This window comes from Muscardinus avellanarius, assembly GCF_963383645.1.
Source record: "Muscardinus avellanarius genome assembly, chromosome: 2".
In the NCBI taxonomy this organism is placed as follows: domain Eukaryota; kingdom Metazoa; phylum Chordata; class Mammalia; order Rodentia; family Gliridae; genus Muscardinus; species Muscardinus avellanarius.
Genome location: NC_137787.1, coordinates 200,889,919 through 200,917,834, shown reverse-complemented (window position 1 = coordinate 200,917,834; position 27,916 = coordinate 200,889,919). Strand labels below are relative to the sequence as shown.

General features: G+C 52.5%; 1 protein-coding gene across 5 annotated transcripts in view; it reads right to left on the bottom strand.

The window, feature by feature from the left end:
- ARHGEF7 (Rho guanine nucleotide exchange factor 7) overlaps positions 1–27,916 on the bottom strand; it is a gene marked incomplete at both ends in the record, with an annotated part of 127,663 nt that overhangs the window by 28,100 nt on the left and 71,647 nt on the right. For 4 of the 5 annotated variants that reach the window (XM_080689762.1, XM_080689763.1, XM_080689765.1 and 1 more), the window contains 5 exons: positions 3,179–3,301; positions 12,859–12,954; positions 13,179–13,273; positions 15,060–15,148; positions 25,024–25,225. In XM_080689762.1, coding sequence (XP_080545888.1) covers positions 3,179–3,301; positions 12,859–12,954; positions 13,179–13,273; positions 15,060–15,148; positions 25,024–25,225 — 605 coding nt within the window. Of the gene's footprint in view, positions 1–3,178; positions 3,302–12,858; positions 12,955–13,178; positions 13,274–15,059; positions 15,149–25,023; positions 25,226–27,916 lie in introns of those variants that run through there. The other variant, XM_080689766.1, reaches the window with a different exon arrangement.

Below are 27,916 nucleotides of genomic sequence, written 5' to 3'. Positions count from 1 at the left end.
CTCCCAGGCCCAAGAGCACCACCAGAGTGGGAGGACATTCTACTTGCCAACAATGCTCTAACATGAACAATATATCGGGCACATTCCCTTAAAAATCAACCCTTGACACTACGAGTGCATTTCAAGTCCTTTGAAAATACTGCTATGCCAGCAATATTCCACCAAGAACCAAGGAAAAATCTATTTGGGTCGTTATTGGTATCCAAGGGTTTAACAAAATTTCCTAATTATACTCATGGCAGGAAAAAATAACAAAACTAAACAAGCTATGGTCATCACATCCACTCCAAAACCCTTAAAGCAAAATACCTGCAAGCAAAAGTAGCTTCCTGTGATACCCACACGACATTCTTAAGGAAGCCAGAATATGTCCGCATCTCACAACCAAAACAGTACTATATGACTCTCCACCCATCACAGCCTCGTCGCATTGGGTGGTGGTGGTGGGTTTTGTTCTACAATAACTAACTAGAGTTATCTTAACAAAACAATGGCCTTTTCAGCTTAATCTGCAGAGCCGACAGCAACTGCAGGGCATCTCCTGTGCAGTCACGGAGGGGGTCACGAGGGGCCACAGGGGCCGCAAGACAAGAGGGACTGTGCCAAGGAAACGTGACCAGCTGCCAGGGGAGAATGTCTTTTACACCCACTTATAAAAGCCACAATTCAACCAAAACAGCCAGCCACAGGCGCCACCTAGCAATGGGCACAGTACCCACAAGCTGCAATTCTACAGGATGGGCGACTCTGCTCGTGTGTGCCTGCAGGCGTCACACTCAGAATTTCAAACAACACAGGACCAGGAGCTGCGGGGACCGAGGGCAGGCACTCACCGGGAGCTGAATGCCCCCAGAAGTAATGTCAACTTTAGATACGACACCCACACTGATCCTCCAACACGAGGCTAGTGCCTCCACCCCCAAGAAGGGGCAGCTCACAGGAATCCCAACTGCACAACAGGCAGGAGGCTGCCAGCTCAGGATGCCAGCCAGGCCCGCAGACGTGCGGCCAGACACACAGCCTCACGCTCCGGGGGTCACACAACCACCGCACCCTGCTCTGAGAACCACCTGCTCCTAGCTGCCACTCCGCCCACTCAGCAGCCCAGGGAGCATGCGCCCGCACTTCCAGCTCACACTGCTTCCGTAGTCTCTCCCCTGGTTAGAGAAAACGCTGTCTGCCCTCAGACACAACACAAAGGGTCGCTGAGGCAGAGTAGAGGAGGGATGACAGTGATCCCCACAGCCTTCCTCCTGAGCGCCTTGCTTACCACGTCCGGGCACGTGCAGCCTCCACTGCTTCCTCATTCCGCAGGGAAGACATCAGACTCGCTGCCAAGCACTCAGCCCCTCCCTCCTTTTGTCCTCACCACCCTCCCTCCACAACAGGGAGGAGGAAGATAAAACACTAAAGTGTCTATTATTTGCTTATAACACGCCACTGTTTTTGTGTAACTACCTCATCAATGCAACAATCAGACCTTAAGTATTTTCAGAGATACACAGCGACACCTGCGCTCCTGGGCAGGATAAAGGGCCCGGCACAGCTGGCACAGGCTGGCTCCCCAGTGCCGGGGGCTCTCCGACCCCTGCCAAGCACTGTAGCCCCACCTCCTCTTCGGCACAAGTCAAAGGCTGCTGCTCCACTCAGGATGCAGGTGTTTAACAACAGTGGGAATTCAAAACTTGTGATGCTCGCACACGTGTAGTGTCGTCCCTGGCATTTCCCCTTTTTAAGAAGACAGCACAACAATGAGCCTTGTCTCTTTGCCCTGATCCAACCCGCTCATCATGTGCGTTAGCTCGCTGATTCCCCTGACCCCGCAAGCTGCCCGAGGGCTGGGACGCCTGCTAGAGGGCTCCGCCGGGGTGGATTGAGCCGGGCAGCACCCTCCCGCAGGGACCCTCCAGCCTCCCCTGCGCGTCCAGACACGGAGCAAGGCCGCCTCGCCAAGGCTGTTTAAGTTGGAATGTTCAATTAGGAGTAAGTTGAAGCCAAACATTGAGATCAGAAACACAATGGAGTTTATCTCGATGCCAGTGAATATCTTTCCCACTTGTGGCTTGAGAAAAATTCTGAACTGCTGCTTTTAAAAGAAACCATGAAATTTCTTCTAAAACATTAATAAAAATAGCCCGCCTGTTTTAGAAGCAGAAACTGAGCCTCTGTGTGCCTGGTTGCCTGCCTGCCTGCCTGGCCACCCAGCGCAAACAAACCCCTTCTCACGCTCCGCAGTTTCCAGTGACTGGGCCATGACTCAGTCACTGAGCTGACCACACAAGATCCTCTCCCCATTCACAGGAAATAGTCCCTCCGCTTACAAAAAGAATAGTAGAGCCGGGCGTGGTGGGCACACTTGTAATCCCTGCGCTTGGGAGGCAGAGACAGGAGGATCGCGCTGGCTCAAGAGACCCTGTTTCCACATAAAGTTAAAAAATAGGTCTGGGAGTGTAGCCCGTGGGAGTGTAGCCCGGAGGTAGAAGGGCTTCCAGGAACCTCAGTACCACCAAAAATAAACCAGAATAGTAGTAGGAGTGATCTGCCCGTTCTGTTTCACGGGCTCTAACTTTGCTTTGGGCTAAAAAGCCCCAGGTTTCCAACTCTGCTCCGTGAAGTCAGGGTCACTTCCTCATCTGAACAAGCCGCTCCTCACGCAGTCTCCCAAGCCCAGGCCCGTCACCAGCTTTACGACCTCGGAAAAATCTGACTCCTGCATCCCTGACTCAGCCTGTGGACAAGTCCCAGTCACTTGCCAGCTCCTCCAACCCTCTGTCAAAGGGTCTAGGTTGAAGGGAGACTTCAAAAGAACCTTTTTCTTTTCTTTTTCTTTTTTTTCTTGCGGGTCTAGGGATGGAACCCAGGGGCATTTGACCTCCAAGCTACACCCCCTGCCCTATTTTTTCTTTATTTTGAAACCGGGTCTCACTGAGTTGCAGAGGGCCTCACTAAGTAGCTGAGGCTGTCCGTGAATCGCGATCCTCCAGTCTCAGCCTCCCAAATGCTGGGATTACAAGCATGCGCCACCACGCCCGGCTCAAAAGAACCTTTTTCTTGACAAACATACCACCAGCGCCTTATGGTTAGTACTAGACCTTCCCACGCCCTTATTCAGAGAGGCGATAGAAATCAAATTGTCCCTGTTGGGCAAGCAGTGAAGAAGATGGCTTAGTGAACCAACCTGTGCTCTGTAAGGACGCTCACAGCTGACGGGTGGTTGGCACAGTACGCCAGGTACAGGGTCCTCATCTGTGGCATCAGGTTCAGAAAGCAGCCTCCGACTCTCTGCTGGGCCTCGGGCGACCTGGAGGCAGGGCACAGGGAGAGGCCATCAGTGCGGCGGAATGGGAAGCTGACGGGCCAGGCACACGGCCCCGACTGTCGCGAGAAGACCGCGTGTCCCAGGCCCACTTGTCCCTGCCACCCACGAGCAGGCGGGAGGGGACAGAAACCGCACTCCGAGGCCCCGGCACAGCATCCAGGCTGCCGGACCAGCCAAGCCCGAGTTCTTGGGCAGTGAGAAGATGAAACAACACAAAGCCTTGAATTCTGAGGAAAACGACCAAACACAGTTATCCAGTTGCTAAGTTTTCTACACAACAGTGCAAAGCCTGGTGCAAGCAGCAGCACTGAAGTACCCTTCCCTCCAGGCCCGGAGCTGGGCGCCCACCTCTCCAGGGCTCAGGGCACCTGCTCAGGGCGCTCATGCTGCAAACAGGAGCCTCGGCGAACCGCACACCTCCCCTGCTCCCCAGCTGGTCTCTGCCCACCAGCAGTGACAGCAATGATTCCCTCCTGCTCCCCGAGGATGCCACCCGGAGAAAAGTGACCCTGCCCTATCAGCGCCAGGACCCCTCATCGGCACAAGAGCTGCAAGGATCCACCCACGGGGGCCAGTGTGTGAGTGACCCAGCCCATCAGGACCCTACCCCAGCCACCCTGTGCTCTGCTCCCTCAGGAAGCTCGCATCTCAAACCGCCGGCAAGATGGGTGACAGTATGACAGGGGACTCTACGCTCACAACTGCAGAAGGGAAGCAGCTTTGGAACACCTCTTCCACAAGGCTGCTCGCTCCACCAGGCACTCGCCCTCAAGACCCGGGCCCTTCTCGGCCCACCTCCCAGCACTAGCTGACTGGCAGCTGGGACTCCTAAGTACGCAGCCCACCCTGCAGCCAGGACCACACCCAAGCAGTGGGCAAGAGTCACACTCTCAGCATCTGGTCCCTCATCAGTACCACTCTGCACCCGACACTGCTATGTACTGGCTGCAGAAAGTCGCACCACCAGGAAGAACTGGGAGCCACAGGTAAAGGGAGAACTCCTGGGCCAAGTCCCAGATGATAACTCAGTGTTCTCCCTGTTACCCGCAACCTCTCTTCACTCCATATCATTTACCACGGCTGGCAAGGCTCTTCCTGGCCAACTAAGAACACGTGCCGAGGAGCCACCAGTCCGCCGATGATGGCTGTGGCAGCGGACCGGAGACCTCCGGCTCCTCTCTTGACTCCCACGCTCCCATCCAGCTGGCCCTCTCTCTGCTTCAGGCAACAGATGCCAGTCTTAGGAAACAGGATTCAAAGAGACACAGGTGGGGCCACCGACTGCTCTATACTCAATGTGAGAATAATCTCTGCTGCTTAAGTGGAGAGGATGTATAAACGTGAACAGTCAATGTAAGTCACGCAGACAGCAGAGGAACCCTTGTTAGGACGAGGGGCACCTGACCCTGCGAACACCTGCCAGCTGGCGCCCGCCTGGCAAGGCGTGCCGATGTCATAGTCCCTTCCCAGTTGTGCTCTAGAAGAGAAGGCATCCACCTTCTCCTCTGATCACGTCTCTGAGCAGGGAAGGAGGGTGCACAGCAGCACCACTGTGCCTCTGGGGCCCGCCTAGGCCAGTCCTGTCTACAGCAGCGTGGCTCTTAGGGGTGAGAGGAGATAACCCACACACCAATGGGGATTGCTCCTGCCTGCTTCCTCTGCTCTGCTTCGCCTTCGGATTCTAGCCACTTAGGCATGGCGACTTGTGGCTTCCGCTGGACCCTGGACTGCAGTGGACGCTCCACTTCTCAGTCAGCCTAGCAGCGCCTGCCCCTGTTCAGCATGCAGCCGCCAGAAAGGAGACTCCATGAGCAGTATTGTGTTTCCCAGCATGGCCACGGCGGCCAGGGCCACCAGCGCCCTGGCTGCCTCCTGCTACCAACCGGGAACTCGACAGCTCTTCCTGTCAAGGCCCTTCACCTCTTCCCAAGTCCCAGCCACCAGCTCCCCCGCAGGCCACACTGTGCACCCCCCAAAGTCACTGAGACTCCTTAGGTCAAGATCTGCAGCAGGCTCCACAACCCCATCTCATGAAGTCAGCAGGCTGGACCAGCAGGGACGCTGTGGCCATGCGAGGTGCATGCAGCGTCTACCACCCAGGTGCTGTGGCCACGCCTCCCAGAGAGCCGCACCCGTGGAGCCGTGGAGCCCGGTCTGTGGCTGCCTGCCCGCTCAGCACACAACGAGCAGTGGCGTCCCTAGTGCCGGCCTGACCCAGCTCAAGGTAGAGGCGATCACTACCCACTGTGCACAGGGCACCTGGATGCTCCACACAGTCCACTTTCAGACCGAATAAACTGGCTCCTATTCCAAACTCATATTCTGGCCATAATCTGACTGCATTGCAAAAACAATACAGGCATGGTCAATGTTTATAAAAATGCATGTATGTGTACCTTAAGATAACTTTATAGTATATTTTTGAACCAACTCTACACATAATTGTAAGGTGTGAGCCACCCCCCTGCCCCACAGGGGGCAGGGCCGGAAGCTAGGAGGTGGAGCTCTGCAATTCCGGAGGGGACCAGGCCTCCCGGTCCGGAAGAAGAGAGTTCAGTGCAGAGTTCAGAGAGGAACCCGAGAGGGAGGGACGTACGCTCTCCCCTGCCACCGGCCCCCGCGGCCACGCGGGGGCTGGAGGCCGCTCTCCCACGAATAAAGATATCCGTAAGACCGATTATAGATCTCGGCGTGTCTCTATGCGACTGGGGACACACGCTCATTCAATCTTACATTTGGTGTCGAAACTCGTATCGGACTTATGGGACCTGGCTTGAATCTGCGCTTACTGGACTCGGACTTTTCATCCCTTCTCTATGCGCCCGCCCGCCCGGCCCGCGGACTTCTGCCAAAAGCTGAAAAAAGGTACGCGGCGCCGCCTCCGCTGGGATGGGCTGCGGCGCCCGCCCGCCCGCGGCACGCCGCGGCTTGAGCCGCTTCTGCTGTAATGGGCGCCCGCGCCGCCCACCCGCCCCGCGCCTCTGGCCCGAGCCACCCCGCCCGCCGCTTCTATGCGCCAACCCGCCGAGCAGCGCGCCAGGACAAGACCGCGCCTGGGCGGGCCTCTGCCATCCCCGCCCCAACCCAGGCTGTGCGGCGGCCCGAGCCGCGCCCCGGCTGCACCCCGGCTGCGCCCGGGTCCGAGCCGCGCCGCGTGAGCACGCCCGCGGCCCCGAGCCGCCAGCTGCCCGCCCGCGCTGCGCCCGCCCACCGCGCCCGCTGCCTGGACAGGCCCGCGACCCCGCTGCGCCAGACTGTGCTGCTTTGCGCCGCCACTCTGCCAAACGGCGCCACTCTCCCCCGGCCCGCCAAGTCCAGCCTCTGCCGCACATGCCTTCTCTGCACCTGGCGTGCTTAGACCTGCCCGCCCCTGCCTGCCACATGGCGCAGGCCCCTGCGCCCGCTTTCTGCTGATCTCCTGCATTCCTGCTGATCCCTTCACCCTCTGCCCGCCCACCCCTGCTGCCCGGCCCGGCCATTCCGGTAAGCACCCACATGGGATCACTGTGGGGGGGAGGCCGCAAGCTTTGGCCCACCATCTTTGGCCCACGTGTAATCACTGGTAATCCGCCATCTTTAACCCCTCCCACCTCATGGCCTCACTGGAGGCCTCGCCATCTTTAACCCCTCCCACCTCATGGCCTCACTGGAGGCCTCGCCATCTTTAACCCCTCCCACCTCATGGCCTCACTGGAGGCCTCGCTATCTTTAACCCCTCCCACCTCATGGCCTCGCTGGAGACCTCAAATCCCTCCCACTTTCCACTCCTAACCAATCCTAGGAGTCGGCGGCCATTTTTAAAAAAACTTTTCGCAGCCATCTTCAGGCCAGATCTCCACAGCAGCCTCTCTCAGCGGTAAGCTTCCTCTTAAGGAAATAAGTGGGTTCTGCCTAACTCGGAGGATTCTGACTGACTGACTGACTGCTATTAAACCCGGTATACCGGTATCCTCCAGTTCTCCAACCGTCCAGGACGGTTGCGAGGTGTGTAAAAAGAGACAAAGAGACGTCTTCTCTCTGGCACTCCTACTCTGTACCGAACTAGGCAGGGCCCTGGGACGCTGGAGTTTCCTGCCTTTGTTCTCGCCCACTTACAACTCATGGGGGGAAGTCAGCCATCTAAGATTGAGATTGATTCTCAATCCCCGCTGGGCCGTGTATTATCTAATCTGCAGGCTCTTGGATTCTCAGGGGAACTGTCCCCAGAGAGACTTGTTTCTCTTTGTACTAAGATCTGGCCAACATATGATTTAACCAATGATAATCGATGGCCTGCCATGGGCACGCTAGACCCTAGGACGCTGATGGCTCTCAGTAAATTTTGCACGTGGTCAACAAAATGGTGTGACCTCGAGTATGTACAGCCCTTCTGGCGGCTGCATTTTCTGTTTCCTCCCTCTACCGGCTCTAGTGCTGCCCAGGGCATGCTGGCTGGAGTATCCCGTCAGCCACAGCCGCCATCTTGGACACCATGTGGCAACTCACAGGCGCCACCTGGTGGCCCTTCTGGGTCACAGGCTTACAATTCTGCGGACCCACAGCCGGGGTCTGACCCAGCTGGGTTACAAGCCCCATCTTCCTCTCTCCTGGCCCCACTTCGCGAAGTGGCTGGGGCTGAAGGGATGGTCCGGGTCCATGTTCCTTTTTCCTTCCTGACCTCACTCAACTGGAAAAGAGACTGGGATCCTTCTCTACCAATCCTTCTGGTTTTATCAAGGAATTCCAACATATTGTGCAGGCATATGACTTAACGTGGTGGGATTTGCATGTCATTCTAACCTCTTCTCTAACTCCAGACGAACGCTTCCATGACAAACAGAAACTGAAGGAATTTATGTCTTCAAAACCAGCGCTAGAGAAAATACTCAAAGAGATTAACTACAAAGAAGAAATAGGTAACACACATCAGAACCAGAGAAACAAGAGTTTCCATCCAACAGACAACTAAGATTGGTTGTCTGTGGAGATTCATTATTTATGTTAGTCTTTTACCTATCTCTAAAGGGTATTGTTTGCCTTTATTGTTGTTAATTTTTAGGATTTCTAGTTGGAATATTAATATACCTTCAGATATAGCATTTGGAAATATTTTATCCCATTCTATTAGTAACTGTTAACTCTGTTTACATTGTCTTTGGATATACAATATTTTTTAGGGAGTTTGTATACTCTTCTGTTGCCTGTGCCATTGAAATCATATCCAAGAAATCACTGCCAATTTCAATGTTGTGAGGTTTTATGACCCAGATTTTCTTCTAAAAGTTTATAGTCTTAAGATTTATATTTAGGTCTTTTATCTATTTTGAGTTAATATTTGTATATGGGATTAGGTAAGGGTCCAATTTTATTCTTTTCCATGTAATTATTATTTTTCAACAATATTTAGTTAAAAGATTATTATTCCCACCACCAAATGTTCGTGGAAACCTTGTCAAAAATAACTTGACAACAGAGGGAAGAATTTAGCTCTAGGCTTTTATTTAACTCCAATGGTTTATATATCTGCCTTTAGAATAGTACTACACTGTTTCAATTATTGTAGCTTTATATGGTTTGAAATCAGAAAATATATATCTTCTAGCTTTGTTCTTTTTCAAGATCGTTTTGGGTATCTAGAGTCCATATTCCATATTAGGATAGATTTTTTTTTCTGAAAAATAAATATATAAATATATGATAGTTTCACCTAAAAAACAGAAAAAAAATATTCTCTGGTAAGAAAGAAAGCAAAAAGAAATATTGAAATGTTATCTTTAAGTCATCAAAAGCTTGGTATCAGACAAATGAAACTGTTATGTGAGATTATCATTTTTAATTTTAGATAAATTGCCATAATACTAGATGTCAACTACTAAGCCAAGCATGGGAGGGAGGGATAGGGAGAGAATGGGGTGGGGATTGGGTGGGGGCTGACTGGGAAAAGTGTGCATGTATGTCTACAAAAGTATGTATCCCACTATGATGTATGAATACAGTGCACCAATTAAAAAAATAAATAAATAAATAAAATAATAATAATAATTGCATTAAATATACTTTACTCACAGGAGGAACTGAAGTCCCCAGAGACCTGCCTGAGAATACCTAGCAGGCTGTGGACTATATAAGAGCACCCAGGGCCCGCCGGAAAGGCTGCTCCAGAGGCAGGACCTGGAACAGCAGGGACCGCACCACGTCACCTGAGGACAGAACGTGGAAGAAGCCCCAGGCCCCGACCACCCGCCCCACCCATCACCATGTCTCAGCTTCCTTGGGCCAAACACTCCAGTCCAAGGGGACACTCCTGCCACCCTTGGTGTATGACAGAGATACCACCTCCTTCCACGTAATCTGCCGTTTTCTACCACGCCAAATATAGGTGATGATGGTCCTAACGAGGTGGTGGTTAAAATAAGTGTCTCCTTCCTGCGATTTTAGAAGATAATAACTGAGAAGTGAGAGGGTGGGAAAAGAACTTCCTCAATTTGAAGAAAACATCTTCAAGAATGTCTGTGAGCCAGGTATGGCGACGTACACCTATAATCCCAGCACTGGGGAGGCTGAGACAGAAGAATCACAGACTCAAGGCCAGCCTCAGCAACTAAGAAAAATCTTGTTTCAAATTAGGAAATGGCTGGGGATGAATCTCAGATGAAGAATGCCCTGGGTTCAATCCCCAGTGAGGAGGTAAAACAGACACACGCACGCACGCACACGCACACACACACATTCTCTATAGCCAGCCAGGTCCACTGTCTTCACAATTGGAGTTGCACACATACACACACACACGCGCGCTCTCTTTCTCTCTCTCTCTCTCTCTCTCTCTCTCTCTCTCTCTCTCTCTCTCTCTCTGTCAAGCACGCGTGCGCGCCAGCCAGGTCCACTGTCTTCACGCCTGGAGCTGCAGTGGCCTCCAGGAAGGGTGCAAGGGCTCCAGTCACCATGGCTACGGGCCTCTGCAGATGCTCAGGGAGCGCCAGGAGATGCCACAGGTCCTTGCAAAGCCAGGACAGACACGAAAGGACAAGGATGGACGATTCCAAAGCCTTACCTCTGACCTGCCACCATCCCCAGCTGCTGAGGTGGCGACCGAGGGAATGGGCCACCCCAGTCTAAACTTCCAGCCTGACATGGCCTGACCCCAGCGCTAGGCAGGAGCACCCCACGTCCCCTCGAGCTGATTTCACTGTCTTAGGAGCCGAGTGTGGTGGTGTGTACTTAGGATTCCAGGGTTGGGAGGAGGAGACAGGAGGACTGCAAGTTCAAAGTCAGCCTGAGCTACTCAGTGAGGCTCTCGGCAACTTAGCAAGATCCTGTTTCCAAATAAAAAATAGTGCTGGGGGTATAGCCCAGAAGTAGACTGCTCCCGGGTGAATCCCCAGCACTTGAAAAAGAATTCACTATTTTATAAAAGATGGTTCAAACAAATATGCTAAGAAACAAAGTCCCTAGAGGAGTAAATTCTTTCTCATGATCTCCTGACTGTTTTTACCATCCATATATTTAAATTTACAACATATTAGAATTATATAAGTATCTAGATGGCCAGAGGTTTGATGAGTGAGACACCATTCTGCCCTGGTCACAAAGCCCAAGAGCCAGCACCACACGCCCCAAACTCTTCTACTTTGAAAGGTGTGTCCCCATGAGTCTTCCGCAGACGCCGACATTCTCTAAACTGCTTCAGATGGCCAGAGAACAGCCTCTGACTGTCTGGCAGGACCACTCATAAGCCTCTACACCTTCACAATGCCAAGGTGTCTCACACGAAACCGAGGCCATGAGACACTCTTATACAACTGGGTTGAGAGAGGCAGCCACGGCCCTGAAGGTCACCAAGACGGGCAGAGGAGAGGAGAGGAGGGAGCATGCACACCAGCGAGCCAGCCCAGAGCCCTCGACAAGGCCTGACTGATGGCAGCCACAGTCACTGCTGCCCCAGCACCATCACATGCGCGGCAAACTTAGCAGAACGGCCACAGGAATAGAGCTGAATCTGGGCACAGCAATTCCAGCTCCCTGGCTACCTCAAGCACTGCCCATCTGAGAAATCTAGCAAATCCTGGCATCCCCATTAGATGTCAACCTGTTCTCTGGCACAGAGAACTAGAGAGCTAGTATGTTTTAATCATTTTTTGGTTCTTTAACAGTAGAACACAGTCATACCCAAAATAAATAAAAATAAAAACTGGTACAATAAGGAAACCACCTCTGAGATTCTATTTTCAAGAGAGTTTAACCTGCTTTCCATAACAAAATGCAAGCAAATCCCCAACTTATAGGTTTTATATGAAAATTTTGTTTTAAAGGCACTGCTGGATCCCAGAAGTAATTCTCCTTCAGAAGCAGGTTTCTGAGCCATAGTTCCCCATCCTAGGCCAGCAGGACTGAGACTCAAAAGGTCACATTTCTTTAGAAGACCTCTATCACAATCTAACTGTACCTCCAGTCCACCACATGTGAAGATCGCTCCACCATCACGTGAGTTTCAAGGAAGACTGATTTCTAAAGCTGCCCTGAGCACGCGCCCTTCTGCCGCTCGCCACGACCTGCCCGCCACTCAAGGGAAGGTGGGCACGGCCTGCTCCGGGCCTGGCCCCGGGGATGAGGACGGCCAGGTGAGGGGGTGAGGAAGGGGTGCCCAGGGTCGGCAGGACAGACAAGAGCCACTGGGGGAGCCACTGGTGACAAGGCTGCTCCCCCAAAGACAACACTGTCCACCCGACACTCAGGAGGGCTTCCGGGAGACCACCTGGCTCAAAGCAGGGCCATGTCCCCGCACCCAGGGCAAGTCCTGGACTTCTGTGCCCCCAATGACCTGGCAGGGCCAGTTAGAGTTTGAGTCACACTCGAAAAGCAGCAAGGCGGTGCCCCAAACGCTTAAGCACAAGAAGTCCACCTTGGGGTCAGGACAGAAGAGCGAAATGGGGACAGACTCTAAACACATAGTCTGTTTATGCACGTGGCACTTCACATTCCAGCAGCTTCGTGCTGGCCAGGAACAGCTCACAACTGCGTTCCATGCGGGAGAGGCCGGCCTTTCAGACATCCACCTGCAGCACACGGTGCCCTCTGCCCGCCACTCTCCTCCCTCCTCCGGACACCCCAGAATACCACAGAAACCTCTCATGTCCTGCCCCTTTTGTTGAAGATCCCTAAGATTAAAAATGCACAGTCTAACGCCGGGCGTGGTGGCACACGCTTGTAATCCCCGTGCTTGGAAGGCAGAGACAGGAGGATCGCACAGGTTTGAAGCTAGCCGCGCTGGCTTAAGGGACCCTGTTTCCAAACTTTAAAAAAAAAGTATAAAATAGGTCTGGGAATATAGCACGGAAGTAGAAGGGTTTCCAGGAACCCCAGTACCACAAAAAAAAAAAAAAAAAAAAAAAAACCACAGCCTAAAACAACAGCTTTTATTGTAAAAGCTGACCCCCCCCCAAAAGATTTCAAATAACCTAGCTTGCATCTTTAGAAATGTGAATTCTAAAATGCTAAACTTAACCCTTTCAAAATCATTCATCAATCTACATTTTATAAAGCTTTAGCATCTTACTTACTTGGTGCATTCTTCTAAAGACTGTACAAGCATTTGCTGGAAAGAACATATTTCTTCTAGATTTCCCATTAAATATGAAGTATTTGCTGAGCTTAACCTAGAGAAAAAAGGAAAAAAAAGGGAAAAACATGGTTTTACTTATACTCTCCCCATTCCCACCCCACTGGCTTACTACAGTCTCAACCAACAAAACACACTGCTCTGTCAAAGGCAGGCTGTCTGGAGTCCAGTCCCTGCTCCGGCTTGTCTCCCGACAGCGCCAGGGAAGCGGCTGAGCAGGACCACTCCATGGCGGGCACCGAGACCCATCCTCCAACTTACTTCTCGCTGCTCTGCAGTGGCCGTAGGTAGGTTGAAAGCATAGTCTGAAGTTCTTTAGAATATTCATTTTCTGTTTCTAAAATATTCTGTAGCACCTAAAATAAATGACGAACAGGTATTATTTACTAGTGCAGGTGCTGTTTGACGACATTGGATTTACAAGCTTTGAAGAGCTCATCCCCATGATGTGACTCGTACCATGACTTCCATGCAATACTATCGTGCTGAATAGTATTCCTTGTGATCACTAACCCTAGACCATGGACTGTGACTGCGGTCACACAGCTGACGCCGGTGCAGGAATGCCTGGGAGGAGCGAGTGGCTCGGCCCCCGGCCTCAGAAGCAAGGCCAGGTGTTGAGCTCAGGAGACCACCGACCATCACGACAGCAGGGAGGCACACTTGGATTTCTGCAGCGCTGCACACGCACAAAGCACCTCCGAGGTAACACTGCCCACACTGAGGCCACGCAGACAGAGATAATCCACACTGAGGCCACGCAGACAGAGATAATCCACACTGAGGCCACGCAGACAGAGATAATCTACACACACTGAGGCCACGCAGACAGAGATAATCCCCACACTGAGGCCACGCAGACAGAGATAGTCTACAGTGGAGGCAATCAGGAAGGGGTGGGGTGGAAAAGGAGCAGGGAATAAGCTTCTGGGTGATAAGTCCAGATATGGCAGTGGCTACACAGGTAAATACCCCTGTCTATGCTCACTAACTGTGCCCTTATGTTCTATGCATTTTAATATACAGGTTACACATCCCTAATGTAAGATTTCAAAACCCAAAGTACTCTGTATTCTAAAACATTTTCAGTACCAACATGATGCCCCAAAACTTAACTATAGGCTTTTGTTAGAAAATATGGTAAGTTCTAAGGGCCGGGCGTGGTGGCACACACTTGTAATCCCAGCATTCGGGAGGCTGAGACCAGATGATCACGATTCGAGGTCAGCCTCAGCTACTCAGTGAGGCCCTCTGCAACTCAGTGAGACCCGGTTTCAAAATAAAAAATAAAAAAATTGGGCAGGGGGTGTAGCTCGGAGGTCAAATGCCCTTAGGTTCCATCCCCAGACCGGCAAAAAAAAAAAAAAAAAGTTAAGTCCTAAATTGTCCTGCATGCTACATCTACCTAAAATATCTGTCAAAGTAAACAATCTTTAAGTAGACACTACTCTGTTAGAAGATAAACTATTAGCTAACCTTCAAATTAAAACATTTAATACCCTGCTGTCAGTGGAGCAAATTCAGCCAAAATTAGTCAACTCCTAAAAACTGACAGATAAAGTACAAACAGCTACACTGAAACAGATGCTATCTATCCACTAGCCACCCTGGCAGCAAAAGCACCTGCCGGTGGGGACAAGATAGGGGCTCCTGCAGGTGCAGGGACGGGCCCAGAGCTCTCCCCTCGCACACCTGACGGTGAGCAGGCACTCCGCACAGCGCATCTTACCCTTGCTCAACAAGTGTCCCTGAGAGAGGTCCACCTGCCCACATCAGACCGCTGGAGAGCAGCCGGGCTGGCGGAGGACCCAAGCTCTGACATTCCACTCCAAAGCAACCTCACAGCACTGGCTGCCGACAATGCAGACAGCTTTGGGTCACATTCTACACCTTTTGAAATCTCGTGGGAAAACAATCACAAAGCTGTGCTCTGGCTCTGAGGCACAAGCAGTCCACTTCCATGTGCAGGCAACCGTGCTGGGCTAAGGAGGAACCAGCTGCTGTGCCCAGGTGGCCTCATCGTGGCTGCCGTGGAGGGCGGTACCACCTCCTGCACACTCTAGGTGCCGGTCTCGGCCCACATGTCGCGTCTGGAGACCCTTAAGCAGCAAGCTGCTCATGAAGGCCTCATGCCTCACTCACCACGTTGTAATAGCTCTTGTTGATGGCAGTCGTGTCGAAGCCTTTGGGAGGGCTCTTCAAGGCTCCTGACTTGGGAGAGACTGGCTTCTCTGGAATAAAACAGAAGGCACTTTTACTGACCCAGGCCACAGAGGATGAAACACCCAAGGCCCCATCCCTGCCCCCCACTCACCCAGCGGCCTCAGATGCCATCACCAGCCAGAGATGAAGGTCTCGCTGAGCCCAGACACCCAGCCCCTCTCCAGCTGGCGCACTCAGGCACCCCCACACCCTTTACCACCCGCTCCCCCGATCGGGTGGGAAACATCTAAGAGACTGTGTTCCATTAGTGTAGGCCAAAACCACACAGCTGGGCTGCACACCCAGCTGCATGGCGTCAGAAACATGCATGCACAAACAGCTGGAGAAAACACTGGCCAGAACACAACAGTGCCGAAACACCAGCCTTGTGTTGCCTGACTTCTGGGGATTCAGCGCTCAGAACCAAGACTCTAAAACAAGCCAGATCTTGCTGATGGCTTGAAATGCCCTTCATGTGCAGGTGACAGATGGAAAGGGAAGCACACCTAGAGAAGTGTCTCCTGAAGAAGCCCAGGCCCAGGGGCCACCAGTCAGGGCCGCGGCTAAGACGCACACGACCCAGAGTCGCTGCCTCTCAGTCAGGGCCCACTCAGCACGCGCTCGGCACAGCGCCACAGGGCGGGCAGTGGCTGCGTCTGTCTGCCCTAGCCCGGGGCTAGGGTGGGTGGGATGTGGGATCTGCCAGGGGTTCAATGGGGCCTCTGGACAAGTCGCCATTCCCATGGTCTGTGTCTGTCACAGCCTATGTAGTGGGATGAGTGGTGCATGACTGGCATTGGTTCTACAGAGTAGCTGTGTGTGTCCGCCACTGGTTCTAGGGGTAGGTGGGATGTATCAATAGCTCTGTGGGCGGGCGGCCCATGTCTAACGGGCTCTGCAGGCCCTCCAGGTCTACAGGGAAGGGCGGTCCTGGAGGACAGCAGGGCTGATGGGAGAAGAGGCCTTTCCCACACCCCTAAGGGGCGCTGCTGAGCATGTCCTAGGGACTCACCTCCCAGGGCCACTCCCAGAGGACCCTGCCGTGTGGCCCTGGGCCCTGGGCCCTGGGCCAGGCGCATCCCCACCCTTCTGGTGTACAAATTGGTGGCGCTCTGTCTGCCTTCAGATCTCCTCTCTTCTACCTCCGTAATTCCCCCATCCACAGGCACAGGGCTGGAGGCAGCAATATTTCCAAAGCCAACAATCCCTAATCGCAGCCCTGAGGCTGACTGCCCGCCTTGTCTGGAGTCTTGTCAGCCGCAGCAAGGAGCCCAACGTGCCCAAGGAGGATTCGAGGCCTTAAAACTTGGCTCCCCTCTGGAGCTGTTCGCCTCACTGCCCCATGTTTCTGGGCGTTAAACAGAGAACAGAACAAAAGCTAGTATTCCTAGCTGAAAGAATTCTCTCTGCCCCAGGATGGAAAACAACTCCACAGGAGACAAATGACTTGCAAACCATACGTACACAAAAAGGAAAACCAATCTGTTCCTAATGACACATTTTTCTTCTCAAGCTCAGATCTGCGGCTAAGAACGCAACTGTGGAAGAGATAAAGATGAAATGTTTCACCCTAGAAGAAAAGTGATGCTTTGAACCTTTAAAATCTGCAGTATGAGGGCAGGCCACTGAAGCCCAACGCACAGCTACAGAGCCTGACCCACCGCAGAAGAGCACGCTCACGGCACAGGCTTGGCCACCTGAGGAGGTGGCCCTGATCTGCTTCATTCTGAAAGCAATTCATTTGCCAACTCTGTAACTTTACTTAAACTGAAGGCACATCTAACAACTCAACGCCTAGTTAATAAAACTCAACTTACTAGAAGAACTAGAAGGAGAAAGCTTTTTTCAGCAAAAGTTTCAGGCTACTCATGTTATATTTAAACAATGGTAAGCAGGAAGAAGGGACAAACATCAGAACAAGCCCAGGCAAGCTGCCTTTTCTCCCTGCACTGGGGCAGGAGGTCTCGTGGCCACAGCCCAACACACCTTGAGGTAGTTCTACACCAAGAGCTCAAGATGGAAGGAGCCTGGAGCTAGCACCCGCAAGCCACCATGACTACTCCAAGAGGCCGACCCTCCAGCCCATCCGCCCAGCTGGGCCACTCCTGGCCAGCTGGCTCAGGCCACCAGTGTCTGGGCTCCTGCACATCACGATGCACCATGACCAGACCAGGACAGGCTGAGGGCAGGGGGGCCCCTGGACGGCCTTACGGGTCTCTAGTAGCTTCTACAAGAGCACGAGTATGCTGTATGAAAGAATGAAGCGATGGCCGGTCACAACATGAAAAATGCACGTATCCAGGAAATGAGCTCCAAACGCTTGGCTTTCTTAGAGTCCTAAAAAACCCGCTAGTCAAAACTGCCGCAGCTCGCTGTCACCAAGGAGCGGGGAAGGCGCAGATGGACTCCGGCCTGCGCCGCAGCACGCCCTCCCGCTCCTGCAGCCCGCAGAACTCGTGCGCTGCAAACAACAGAACTCACACAGATGTGCGGAGGGAAAGGCGGCAGAGAGCACAAGGGGTCATGCCCGCGGCGGGCTGGCTGGCCCTGGGCAGCCAGGTCACACCGCTGACCAGAGCAGCCCAGACACTGCCCACTGGCCCAGAAACCACACGAGGCGCGCTGGTGGGCGGGAGCGGGGCACAGCCCAACACAAGCCTGCAGCGCTGAGGGCATGCGCAAGTCCATTCCCTCCTCTAGCTCAACCACGCCATCTACACAGGCCGAGCCCTGTGTGAGAGCCCAGGAAGCTGATGCTCCTCCCGGCTGCAGGAACTGCAGGAACGTCCAAGGCAGAGGGCGCAGAGGAACCCTGTGGAGCGAGTATCACCCTCAAAGGAACAGCAAGGCAGAGGCGTGAGCCGCACGGAGAAATGGGCCCCGGGCGCACAGGGCGCTAAGCAAGGAAACCCAGCACCCGGGGGGTAGAAATACTCTGCTGTATTACACACCAGAAGTGCATTTAAATGCCAGGCAAAAGGGGAGCCACAGCGAATGAAAAAGGCGCCATACGCTCAATGAAGAAAATCTCAGCAGACCAGTCAGCACCAAGGTGAGTGCGGAAACCACAAGCCAGCACTTCATACTGGGAAGGATGGGTTCAAAATTAATGTGGTTCTAATAAATAGGAAGAAAAGGACTTCCAAAAGAACAGGAAAAGCAGAACAAAGCCAGAGAGAGCCAAGTAAAACCTCCAGAAGAAAGCAAGGCGAGGAGGAGGAGTCCGGACGGAGAAGACGCTTTTGGGAAGCGAGGCACGCTGCCTCCCGGCCGAGGGCACCCACCGCGCAGCGTCAAAGTCCGCCTGCCGCAGCAGCAAGTGCACAGGCCCGCATGGGCATTCTTTTCCCGATGTCTTCTGGAGTAGCAAGGACTTCCAGGAGGCTCGCTCCAGGAGGCCGTGGCCTGTGCCTCTGCCTGCACTCCCTCTGCCGTCTTCTGAGCTGGCACCTCACTCACCCATCCACGAGGATGGCACTCTGCAGCGGGGTGGTCCACCGCTTCACTGCTGCCCAGGTTCCAGGGTCTGAGACCTGTTAGGCAACCGGCTTCTCACATGCCATCCCAGTTCTCCAAGGGATGACTTGCTGGCAGGAGCCACTCTTGACCTTTGCTGGAAAATGTAACTGTACCATCACTGGTTTCCCTAACAGTTTTGCAGAAACTTAACATTTCTTTTTTTTTTTTTTTTTTAATAGTGGGGGTGGAACCCAGAGGCTTTTCTACCTCCGGGCTATACTCCCAGGCCCATTTTATATTTTATTTGGAAACAGGGTCTCCCTAAGTTGCTGAGAGCCTCACTAAGTAGCTGAGGCTGGCTTCGAACCTGCGTGATCCTCCGGTCTCAGCCTCCCAAGCACAGGGATTACAAGCGTGCGCCACGATGCCCGGCTGAAACTTAACATTTCTATGTAAAAGTAGAAAAACATCAGTCCTCTTATTTAGCTTCAACAGCACCAACACATTTGTAAGCTGATCTTATCGACCAACCTTTCCTCTTCTGGAAGTATTTATACCGAATCCAAGAAATTACAGAGGTTACCATCAATAATTAGCGTCCATCTTTGCAGAGAGACCAAGGATCAGGCCATCATCACAGGGACGGGATTAAATGTCTGAGTGAATGCCTAGTCTACGTTCAAATCCCCTTGTCTGTCACAACAGTGACTCATTTGTCTGCTTATCTGAATCAGGGACCCAGGGCAGGTGAGACTGCATCTCTAAGTCTCTCACTCTGTGGAAGTGCCAGCCATGGGCACAGGCAGCCACCTCCGCCTCACCCCGTGCCCTCTTCCCAATTCTCGGCAGAGCCCCTCAGCTTTCCCTCTGCCCTGCCTTTCCATCCCATGGCAGTGGCTGCCCAAGGAAGTATTCGCTGAACAGGCGCTGGCTGTAGACTCAATCCCAAGTGCAGATGCTAACAGCCTTCCACGTAATGACCTAACATGGAGAAGGAGGGGCAGGAAAAGGGCCAAGACATCAAGTGAGCGGCAGGCGCCAATGAGACTCTAATTTAGAGACGGAAGCATGCCGCTCGGCACTGCCTGCCAGGCCCAGCGAGGGTGAGGAGCAGGAGATGGGCGGAAGACACACACCAAGTGCCGTGAGCGGAGCCCGCTCTCGGCGGAGCAGGCAGCATGGGTGGCCCTGCTCCATGGCACAGGGTACTTCCACCCTACGTATTACAGCACATTCACACGACTTCACACAAAGCATCTCCAACAGGGAAGGAGGGAAGGTTGCACCCAGCTCCAACTTGCTGCACGCTGACCTCCGGACCCTCCGTCACCACCCTCGGAAGTGGCCTGGCACAGGAATGCCCATACTCAGTGACATCAGTACTGGGGTGCCTGCATGCTTGGCATGCTGATCTGCAGTATAACTGAAAGGCCCCCGAGTCCCAGCCCCTCTGTATGCAGCATGTGTCCCAGGTCCTACAGAGGCCCCATCTCCCAACGCTTTCCAAAACAACATGTCAGGAAGGGTCCTCTCCACCCTGGGTGCTTCAGAGAGCCTGCACCACTGCACACACGCCCTCCCTCACCCGCCCTCATCAGGCGCTCAGACCACAAGTTCGGTGCAGCGCCACTGAAGAAGCAAGGGCCCTCTCACAGCCAGACCACACTGCATCCAACTCTGCAGTATCACGGCCAGATGAGTAACCACACCCAAAACTAGGCTGTGTTGTCACTTAGACACAGAGTACTGGGAGGTTCCGAGCGCAGGGAGGGGCAGCATGAAAGCTCACGCAGGTCTGCGGGCCAGCAGCCGGCAGTTCCGTCTCAGTGTGCACGCGTGCTTCCAAGCACAGGTCGCAGTCAGCATCTCACGCTGAAGAACTGCCTTTCCTGGATGAGTGTGCGCCGGCACAAACGCAAAGAGAGTGCCCGTGAAAGAGCAGCTAAGAGGAGCCCGTGAGTGTGCACAGCAGGGAGCGGGGCCAGCGCTGGCTACTGATCCCACCAGGTCCTCCGGGCGCGGACCACGGCTCAGCCGCTTCCCTCCCGTCACTGCAGCCACCAGTGCTGCCCATGCCAGGGGCCCTCGCTGCCTCCTCCTTGCTTCTCCTTTGAACCCAGCAAATTCTGTACTATGTAAGACACACACACACACACACACACACACACACACACACACACACACACACACGGGTAAAACATGGTAGAAACGCACGGTTTCACACATCCAAAACAGGGGTAGAGAACACAACCCACAGTAGCAATGCTGCACCTCCCGCAAGATCGTGCGCATCAGGAACAAGCACGGCGCTTTCCGCACCAAACAAGGACTCTTAAGCAGACCCTGGAAGGACTGTCTGCAACTGCAAAGCACACACACAAGGGCGAAGCTTGACCAGAACTCTTCCAAGACGAACCACCAGGGGCAGCACTCGGGGAGACTTGAACTCCGGGACACAGGTGGGCTGGGCAGTCTGGAGGGCCAGCTGCAGGTGAGAATGGAGAGGTCCACCCCACACTGAGGGACCAACAACAGCACTCGCAGACCCCCCAAAATGCACCAAAGGGACCCGCTCGGCTGAGGGGCAGGCCGACCTGTGCTTCACACGGAAGCGGTGCTGACGCAACTCCCGGCAGTGTGGGGAGTCAGCTGCTTTGTTTTTTTGTGTTTTTTAAATGAATCTGTGACACTGACCCCGTTGAGCCTAAGGGCATTCTACCTCTGAGCTACACGCTCAGCCCTCTTATTTTTTATTCTGAGGATCTCACTAGGTTGTTGAGAGTCTGCTAATTTGCTGAGGCTGGTCTTGAACCTGCGATCCTCCTGTCTCAGCCTCCCAAGTACTGGAATTACAGGCATGCAGCCACTATGCCTATGCCGGGCATAAGTCTATTTCAAACTGGGATACTTTTGTTTTCAGAAAATTAAGTACTAATTATACTAAATTACAATGCCTACAATGAACATACCTTCAAAAAAAGAAACCTACTCCAAAATCAGAAAGGCACATATACTACTAAAAAATCACAACACTGAAATGTAACTGAAATCCTAGAATTTTATTCTGAACTGCTATATAATGGGAGTTTCTTTTTTAATGTGGTTTCATGCCTTTCTGCCTTAACTGCCAACATTTAGAACCAGATCAGCCGGGCGTGGTGGCGACGCTTGTAATCCCCGCGCTTGGGAGGCTGAGACAGGAGGATCGCACAAGTTCAAAGCCAGCCTCAGCAACTTAGTGAGACCCTGTTTCCAAATAAAAATATAAAATAGGTCTGGGAGTATAGCCCAGAGGTAGAAAGCCTCTGGGTTCCACCCCCAGTACCACCAAAAAAAAAAAAAAAAGAACCAGATCAGCCAAGCTTTTTTTTTTTTACAGTATACTCCCTTAGTTCATTGTCAAATAAACAATATTCAGCATAATGAATCACTAATATGATGGGATTTCTTGTATTTTAAAAATGGGAAAATTTCCAAACCTACGAAACTCAGTTTGGCACAAATACTGTGGCATCAATGGAGTTCCTACAAAGATGTGTCTTTGCTAACAATGCAGTGTGAGCTTGTTAAACTGGCCTCACACGTGTACTTGGAAATAAGACTCAAAAAGGAGAAGTACAGATGGAAGAGAGCGGCACACTGTCCCGTGGCAGCCGGACCCTCCGCTCCCGCCGAGACCTCCCTGCTCCGCAGGCCAGCGAGCACCAGTGGCAGAGACCAGTGGGTCACCTCCCTCAGTGTGACTTCTGATGCTGGGTTAACTGGAAACACCACAAGGAAAATACCTGGAAAGTAAAGCTTCCTTCAATAGAACCACCACTACTGCAGAAAGACCATGGGACTGGATAGCTACACAGCTGCCGAGACCCGGCCCAGATGGCCAGAAGCAGCTCTGCCTGCCCTGCCCTGCCCCGGCCCTGGCCAGGCACTGCTGCTCACCCAAGAAGGCAGGCGCCTCTGGGTCCGGAGCCTGGCCCGACTGCCCAGCCACAATCTGGCTGCGCCGCAGCATCACAGACCAACCACACAGTGCCGCTTAGCTGAATCATGAATGGAGAGCTTTTTCTAAAGGGAATCATTTGCCTGTTTCCCGCCTTAGTTCCCAACAACACTTGCCTTCTGGGCGATGTAAGGACTGAAGTCACACTAGACAGTAACAAGAGCACAATATGTGGCTAAAAGAATCTTAGACAAGTGGGTTTTAGGATAAAAATAAAAAGTACTGCTTTATATTAATAAAAAATAGAAGTGTTGGACCTATGCCCTCTTCAAGGAGCTTCAAGGTCTCTGGTTTGATTTCTAAGTCTTTGATCCATCTTGAGTTGACTTTTGTGCAGGGTGAGAAAGTGGGATTAATTTCCAATTTTCTGCATATGGTTAACCAGTTTTGCCAACACCATTTGTTGAAGAGGCTATCTTTTTTCCAGTGTATGTTTTTGGCCCCTTTGTCAAAAATCAATTGGCTGAAAGTGTGTGGACTTGTTTCTGGGTCTTCTATTCTACTCCATTGGTCTATGTATCTGTTTTTTTGCCAGTACCATGCTGTTTTTATTACAATGGCTTTGTAGTATAGTTTAAAGTCAGGTATTGTGATTCCTCCTGCATGGTTTTTGTTGCTGAGAACTACCTTGGCTATTCTGGGCTTTTTGTTAATCCAGATAAATTTAAGACAGATGAATGGATTATAAAACTGTGGAATATGTACACAATGGAATTTTACTTAGCCATCAAAAAAAAACTCAATTACATCATTTTCAGGGAAATGGATGGAACTGGAGGACATTATGCTAAGTGAGATTAGTCAGTCACAAAAAATTAGAAATCAGATGCTTTCCCTAATATGTGAGAGTTAGGGAGAAAGGGGTCATAGGAGGAACTCTAGATGAAAAAGGAGATCCTATGGAGGAGCAAACAAGACAACCTAAAGGAGGAGAAAGGAGGGGGGAAGAGGAAAATCTCTAAAACACACAATGTACTTAAACATATCAAAGTCAACCACTAAGCCGAGCAAGGGAGGGAGGGACGGGGAGGGAATGGGGTGAGAATTGGGTAGGGGTTAAATCAGTGATGTGTGCATGTCTGTACACACAAGTTTTTTACCCCAATATGATGTATGAATATAATGCACCAATAAAAATTTTTAAAAATAAAATAAAATTTGTTGAAAGAAAAAAAATTAGCAACAAGATAGATACAACCTCACACACCTTAGCCTCTTTGGCTGCTATTTTTTAAAGTAAGTCGGCAACAATGTGAGGACTGGTGCTCCTGCCCGCTGCTGTTAGATGTGTGGGACAATAGAACGACCGGAAGGCCGGCGCGCCCGCAGAAGTGGAGAGTGAGCGCCTGAGCCTGCAGTCCCCGCTCGGCCTGTACACGGAGCCCTGGCCTCACAAAGGTTTGCAAGGAGTTTTGGGTTTTACAACAGTGTACAAGCAACACAACTTCAGAAGGAACTGAGCTTGGCAGAATTTTGATCTCTTCCCAGGCAAGCAGTATGTGGTACAATTCACTGTCCAACTTAGGTAGTGAACGTGTTCTGAGCATGTGTCCAGTGGGCTCAGCTGAGCTACGGTGTTCAGCAGATGAGGCGTCATCAAAGGCATTCTGGGCTTACAGTGTTGTCACCTGGATGGATTTATCTGGCCTAACCCCTCATAGCTCAAAAAGCACCCCTGTGAACACATCTAAAAGCAAGGGTCTGAACACTTAGACACCCGTGTTCACAGAAGCACTACCCACAGTAGTGAATACCAGGAGCAGAAACAACCCTGCAGCCCAAGCACTTGGAGGCTGAGGCAGGAAGGCTGCTTGAGCCTGAGAGCTTGATGCCAGCCTGGGCACCACAGCAAGGTGTCACCTCAATTGAAAAATGTAAGCCAGGCGTGGTGTGCATGCTTGTAATCCCAGCATTCGGGAGGCTGAGACCAGAGGATCACGGTTAGTGGACAGCCTCAGCTACTTAGGCCCTCTGTAACTTACTGAGACCCTGTTTCAAAATAAAGCATAAAAAACAGGGCAGGGGGTAGAGCTCGGAGGTCGAATGCCCCTGGGTTTCATCCCCAGACCCGCAAAAAAAAAAGAAAAGAAAAATTGTGCCAGGTCTGGTGGTGCATGCCTGCCACCCAGCCACATAAGTGGCTGAGGTGAGAGGAGGAAGACTGAGGCTAGCCTGTGCAAGTAAGAGACAGTGTCTCAAAAACAAAAAATAAAAAATGCTTGGGTACATAGCTCCACAGTAGAATGCTTGCCTAGGTTAACTCCTCAGAATCACACACACACAAAAAAACCTAACAGATCTGAGATGTCTTCTCTTTGTATGTGGAAAATGCCGTGCTGGAATGTCGTGATGGAGCCCTTCATCCCAGCGCCCCAGCGTGTAGAAGGGAAGGGTAACGCTCAACTCCATCCAAGACCCAGGGTCGCAGATGTCAAGGACACTCACCACTCGGCTTGATCTCGCGCACATAGTTGCTGGGGAACCAGCCGGTCCTGCCGCTGTGGGTGCCCTCCCACCAGCCGCCCTCCTCCACTCGCGTGACATGGATGACGTCGCCTTTGGAGAAGGAGAGCTCATCTTCGTTGGTCTGCTGGAAGTTGAATTTTGCTCTCACTACCAGCTGGCTGTTGCTATTATCAGTCATGTCCTAAGAAACAGGTGGAGAGCAACAGGAGAAAAGTTACACAGAGTACAGTCTTCCTCCTATTGTAAAGGTAAACAAAGCATTACTAGAGATGCCCAAAACATTCAAATAGGAACATGCCCAAAGAAAAGAAACTCGAGGTTCTGATCTCTCTCAGTGCAGCTTCGTCACCGCCCAGCCCCAGCCTGGAAGAGCCCGTCCTCAGCCCGAAGGCCTTGCCTGCGCTGCCTGCCCGCACACACCTACTGCGCCTTCACACGTCGGCAGGGCCCAACCCCAGCCTGGAAGAGCCCGTCCTCGGCCACTTCCAGCAGTACTTAGTCAAGCACCGTATTAATGACTATGCCGTTAATCACTCCCCTTCAGTGGACTATTAAGCTATTGCTCATGTTTTCCTATGTACCATACACAGTGATATTTCTCTTATGAAACAAGCCTTCTTTAAAAATACTTGTACATCTATCTTTGAGCATGCCTGTAAGTAAGCCTATACATTAATTCTAGTGGGAGAACATATATCACATTCTAAATCTTAATATATATGTCTAAACTGCCCTCCAAAAACGTTCTACAAACCTCACACCACGCAAAATACTCACCAGTAGTAACTAGGAGGTTTTAAGCTGTCAAACTATACCAACACTGGATATTGCTGATACTTCCATACTGACAGAAAGAAATGGCACCTCACAGAAACTGCCCTTTTCCGAGACACTGTACGTTCCCAGGGTTCTGGGTAACAGGAAGAGGGAAGCGAATGCCGAGTCTCTCCCGCTCCCCCTCCAGTCTGGCCTACTCTTGCCAGACAGAAGCTGACAACCCGAATCCATCAACAAGAGTCAACAGAGAGTGTATGATTCGGGGCAGCCCAGCAAGCCCACGAGCATCATGCCTGGCCCACTGTCCCCTGCAAACTCTTATGAGCACCGCCTGTCCCCTCGGCGCCACATGACAACAGGGACTGAGTGGAAGATCCTTGGCAGCACACTCTGCCCGTCCCAGTGACCCAGCAAAGAGTGGCCGGGGTCCTGCTGGCCAGCGCCACCCAGCAGGCCAGCAGGGACACTGGCATCTCCTGCCCTCCACCCACAGGGGAGGCCTTGCGTTTCTTAACACCCACCATTCCAGCAACAGCACACCAGGCCTGGCAGAGCCCGGCCACCCAGGTATGAGAAGCCAAGCAGACGCTGCAATGGTGCTGAGCACGAAGCTGGCACAGGAGCCACAGGCAGCCAAGAGGCAAGGCCACCGCCGGGACCCCAGGCGGCCCAGGCCATGAGGGGCCCGGCAGCTTGGGCACCCCAAGGTGCCCAGAACACCGCAAGAACATGTCTCAATCCAGTAAGCAGGAAAACTACAACGTGAACAAGGGAAGACAACCAGCCCATGCTTCACCAAGCCAAGGGAAGCCAACGCAGGAGTCCCTGGAAGACTTGTGGTGACCACCATGAAGTCTGAAGAAGGAATTACAGATTCTCTTGAAATAGGGAAAAAGAAAAGCAAGAAACCTTGGAAAAGACATGGCACTTATAAAACTTATTCAAATGGAGCAACAAATGGAGCAACAATAGGAAAACAATCGAAAAACTGAGCAGCGCCAAGATGTGTGGGCGAAGACTCCGCCTGTGGCAGGCCCAGAGGCAGGGCTGACAGAGCACACTGCCGCTGGCCAAGGAGCCAAGCTGGGCATGCCCCGCTCGGGCGCCAGGCGGGCCAGCAGTGTGGTGACACCAAACAGCCCTTCCGAAAACTGAAGGCAACACAGATCCTAACATCGGGGCATATGAGACATCTGTGGATACTCAAGACTAAGCTCTTCCTTAAGGAATTAAATAAATAAATAAACAGTGCCTCCAAGACAGGAAAAACACCAAGAACAAGATGAAAACATAGAAGACGGTGGAAGGAGAAGCTGTGCACAGACCAGGGGCAGTGCGGGAAGAGGCTGAGGGGGGAAGCACAGAGGCTGAGCACAAGACTCCACGCCCGCACTGCGGGCCTGCTCACAAGAGACCCCAACATGGACCTAACCGAGGCCAGGATGTAGTCAGGCCACGAGGAAGACGGGGCACCCACCGGAGCAGGTCTGGGAGGGAGGCTGGCAGAAAGAGTCCACACCTCTTCCCCGTGGGGTCCACACTAGCAGGACACTTCATTCCACCCACTCCCCCAGATGGCGTCTTACACACTCAGGCAAGAACGACGAATGGATGGAAGGCTAAGAGCGACGGGGCCTAGCAGCGGCAGGACACCCAGCAGTGCTTACCTACTAGTGGGCATATCAACTAGACATCACTGAGGCTACAAACGTGCACTCAGTAACTCAGCACGCCCCACTGGTGGGTTAACATTCCCACATCTTGGCTGTCACCACGGAGCCCTCTCCCGCTCCCCGGCAGCAGAGGCGCCAGCTACACGGCCGCTCAGGGGCAGGACAGCGCTCCCATGGAGGAGGTGCCTCGAGCCCCTTGCTCCTGGGCCACAGGGCTTTGTCCACGCTCACCAGACCACACCAAGCTAAACTGCCCCAGCTCTAAGAGCCCTGCCACGTTCTTCCTCTGCACCTCCTGGAAGCCGCTTGTACAGACGCACACACCCTCCTGCTGAGGAGAGGATGAAGGGAAGCTTAGCACTGGGGCCGCCAAGGCCAAGGGCCCCGACAACCCTGTGGCTCCGCACGGCCGGCTCCATGGG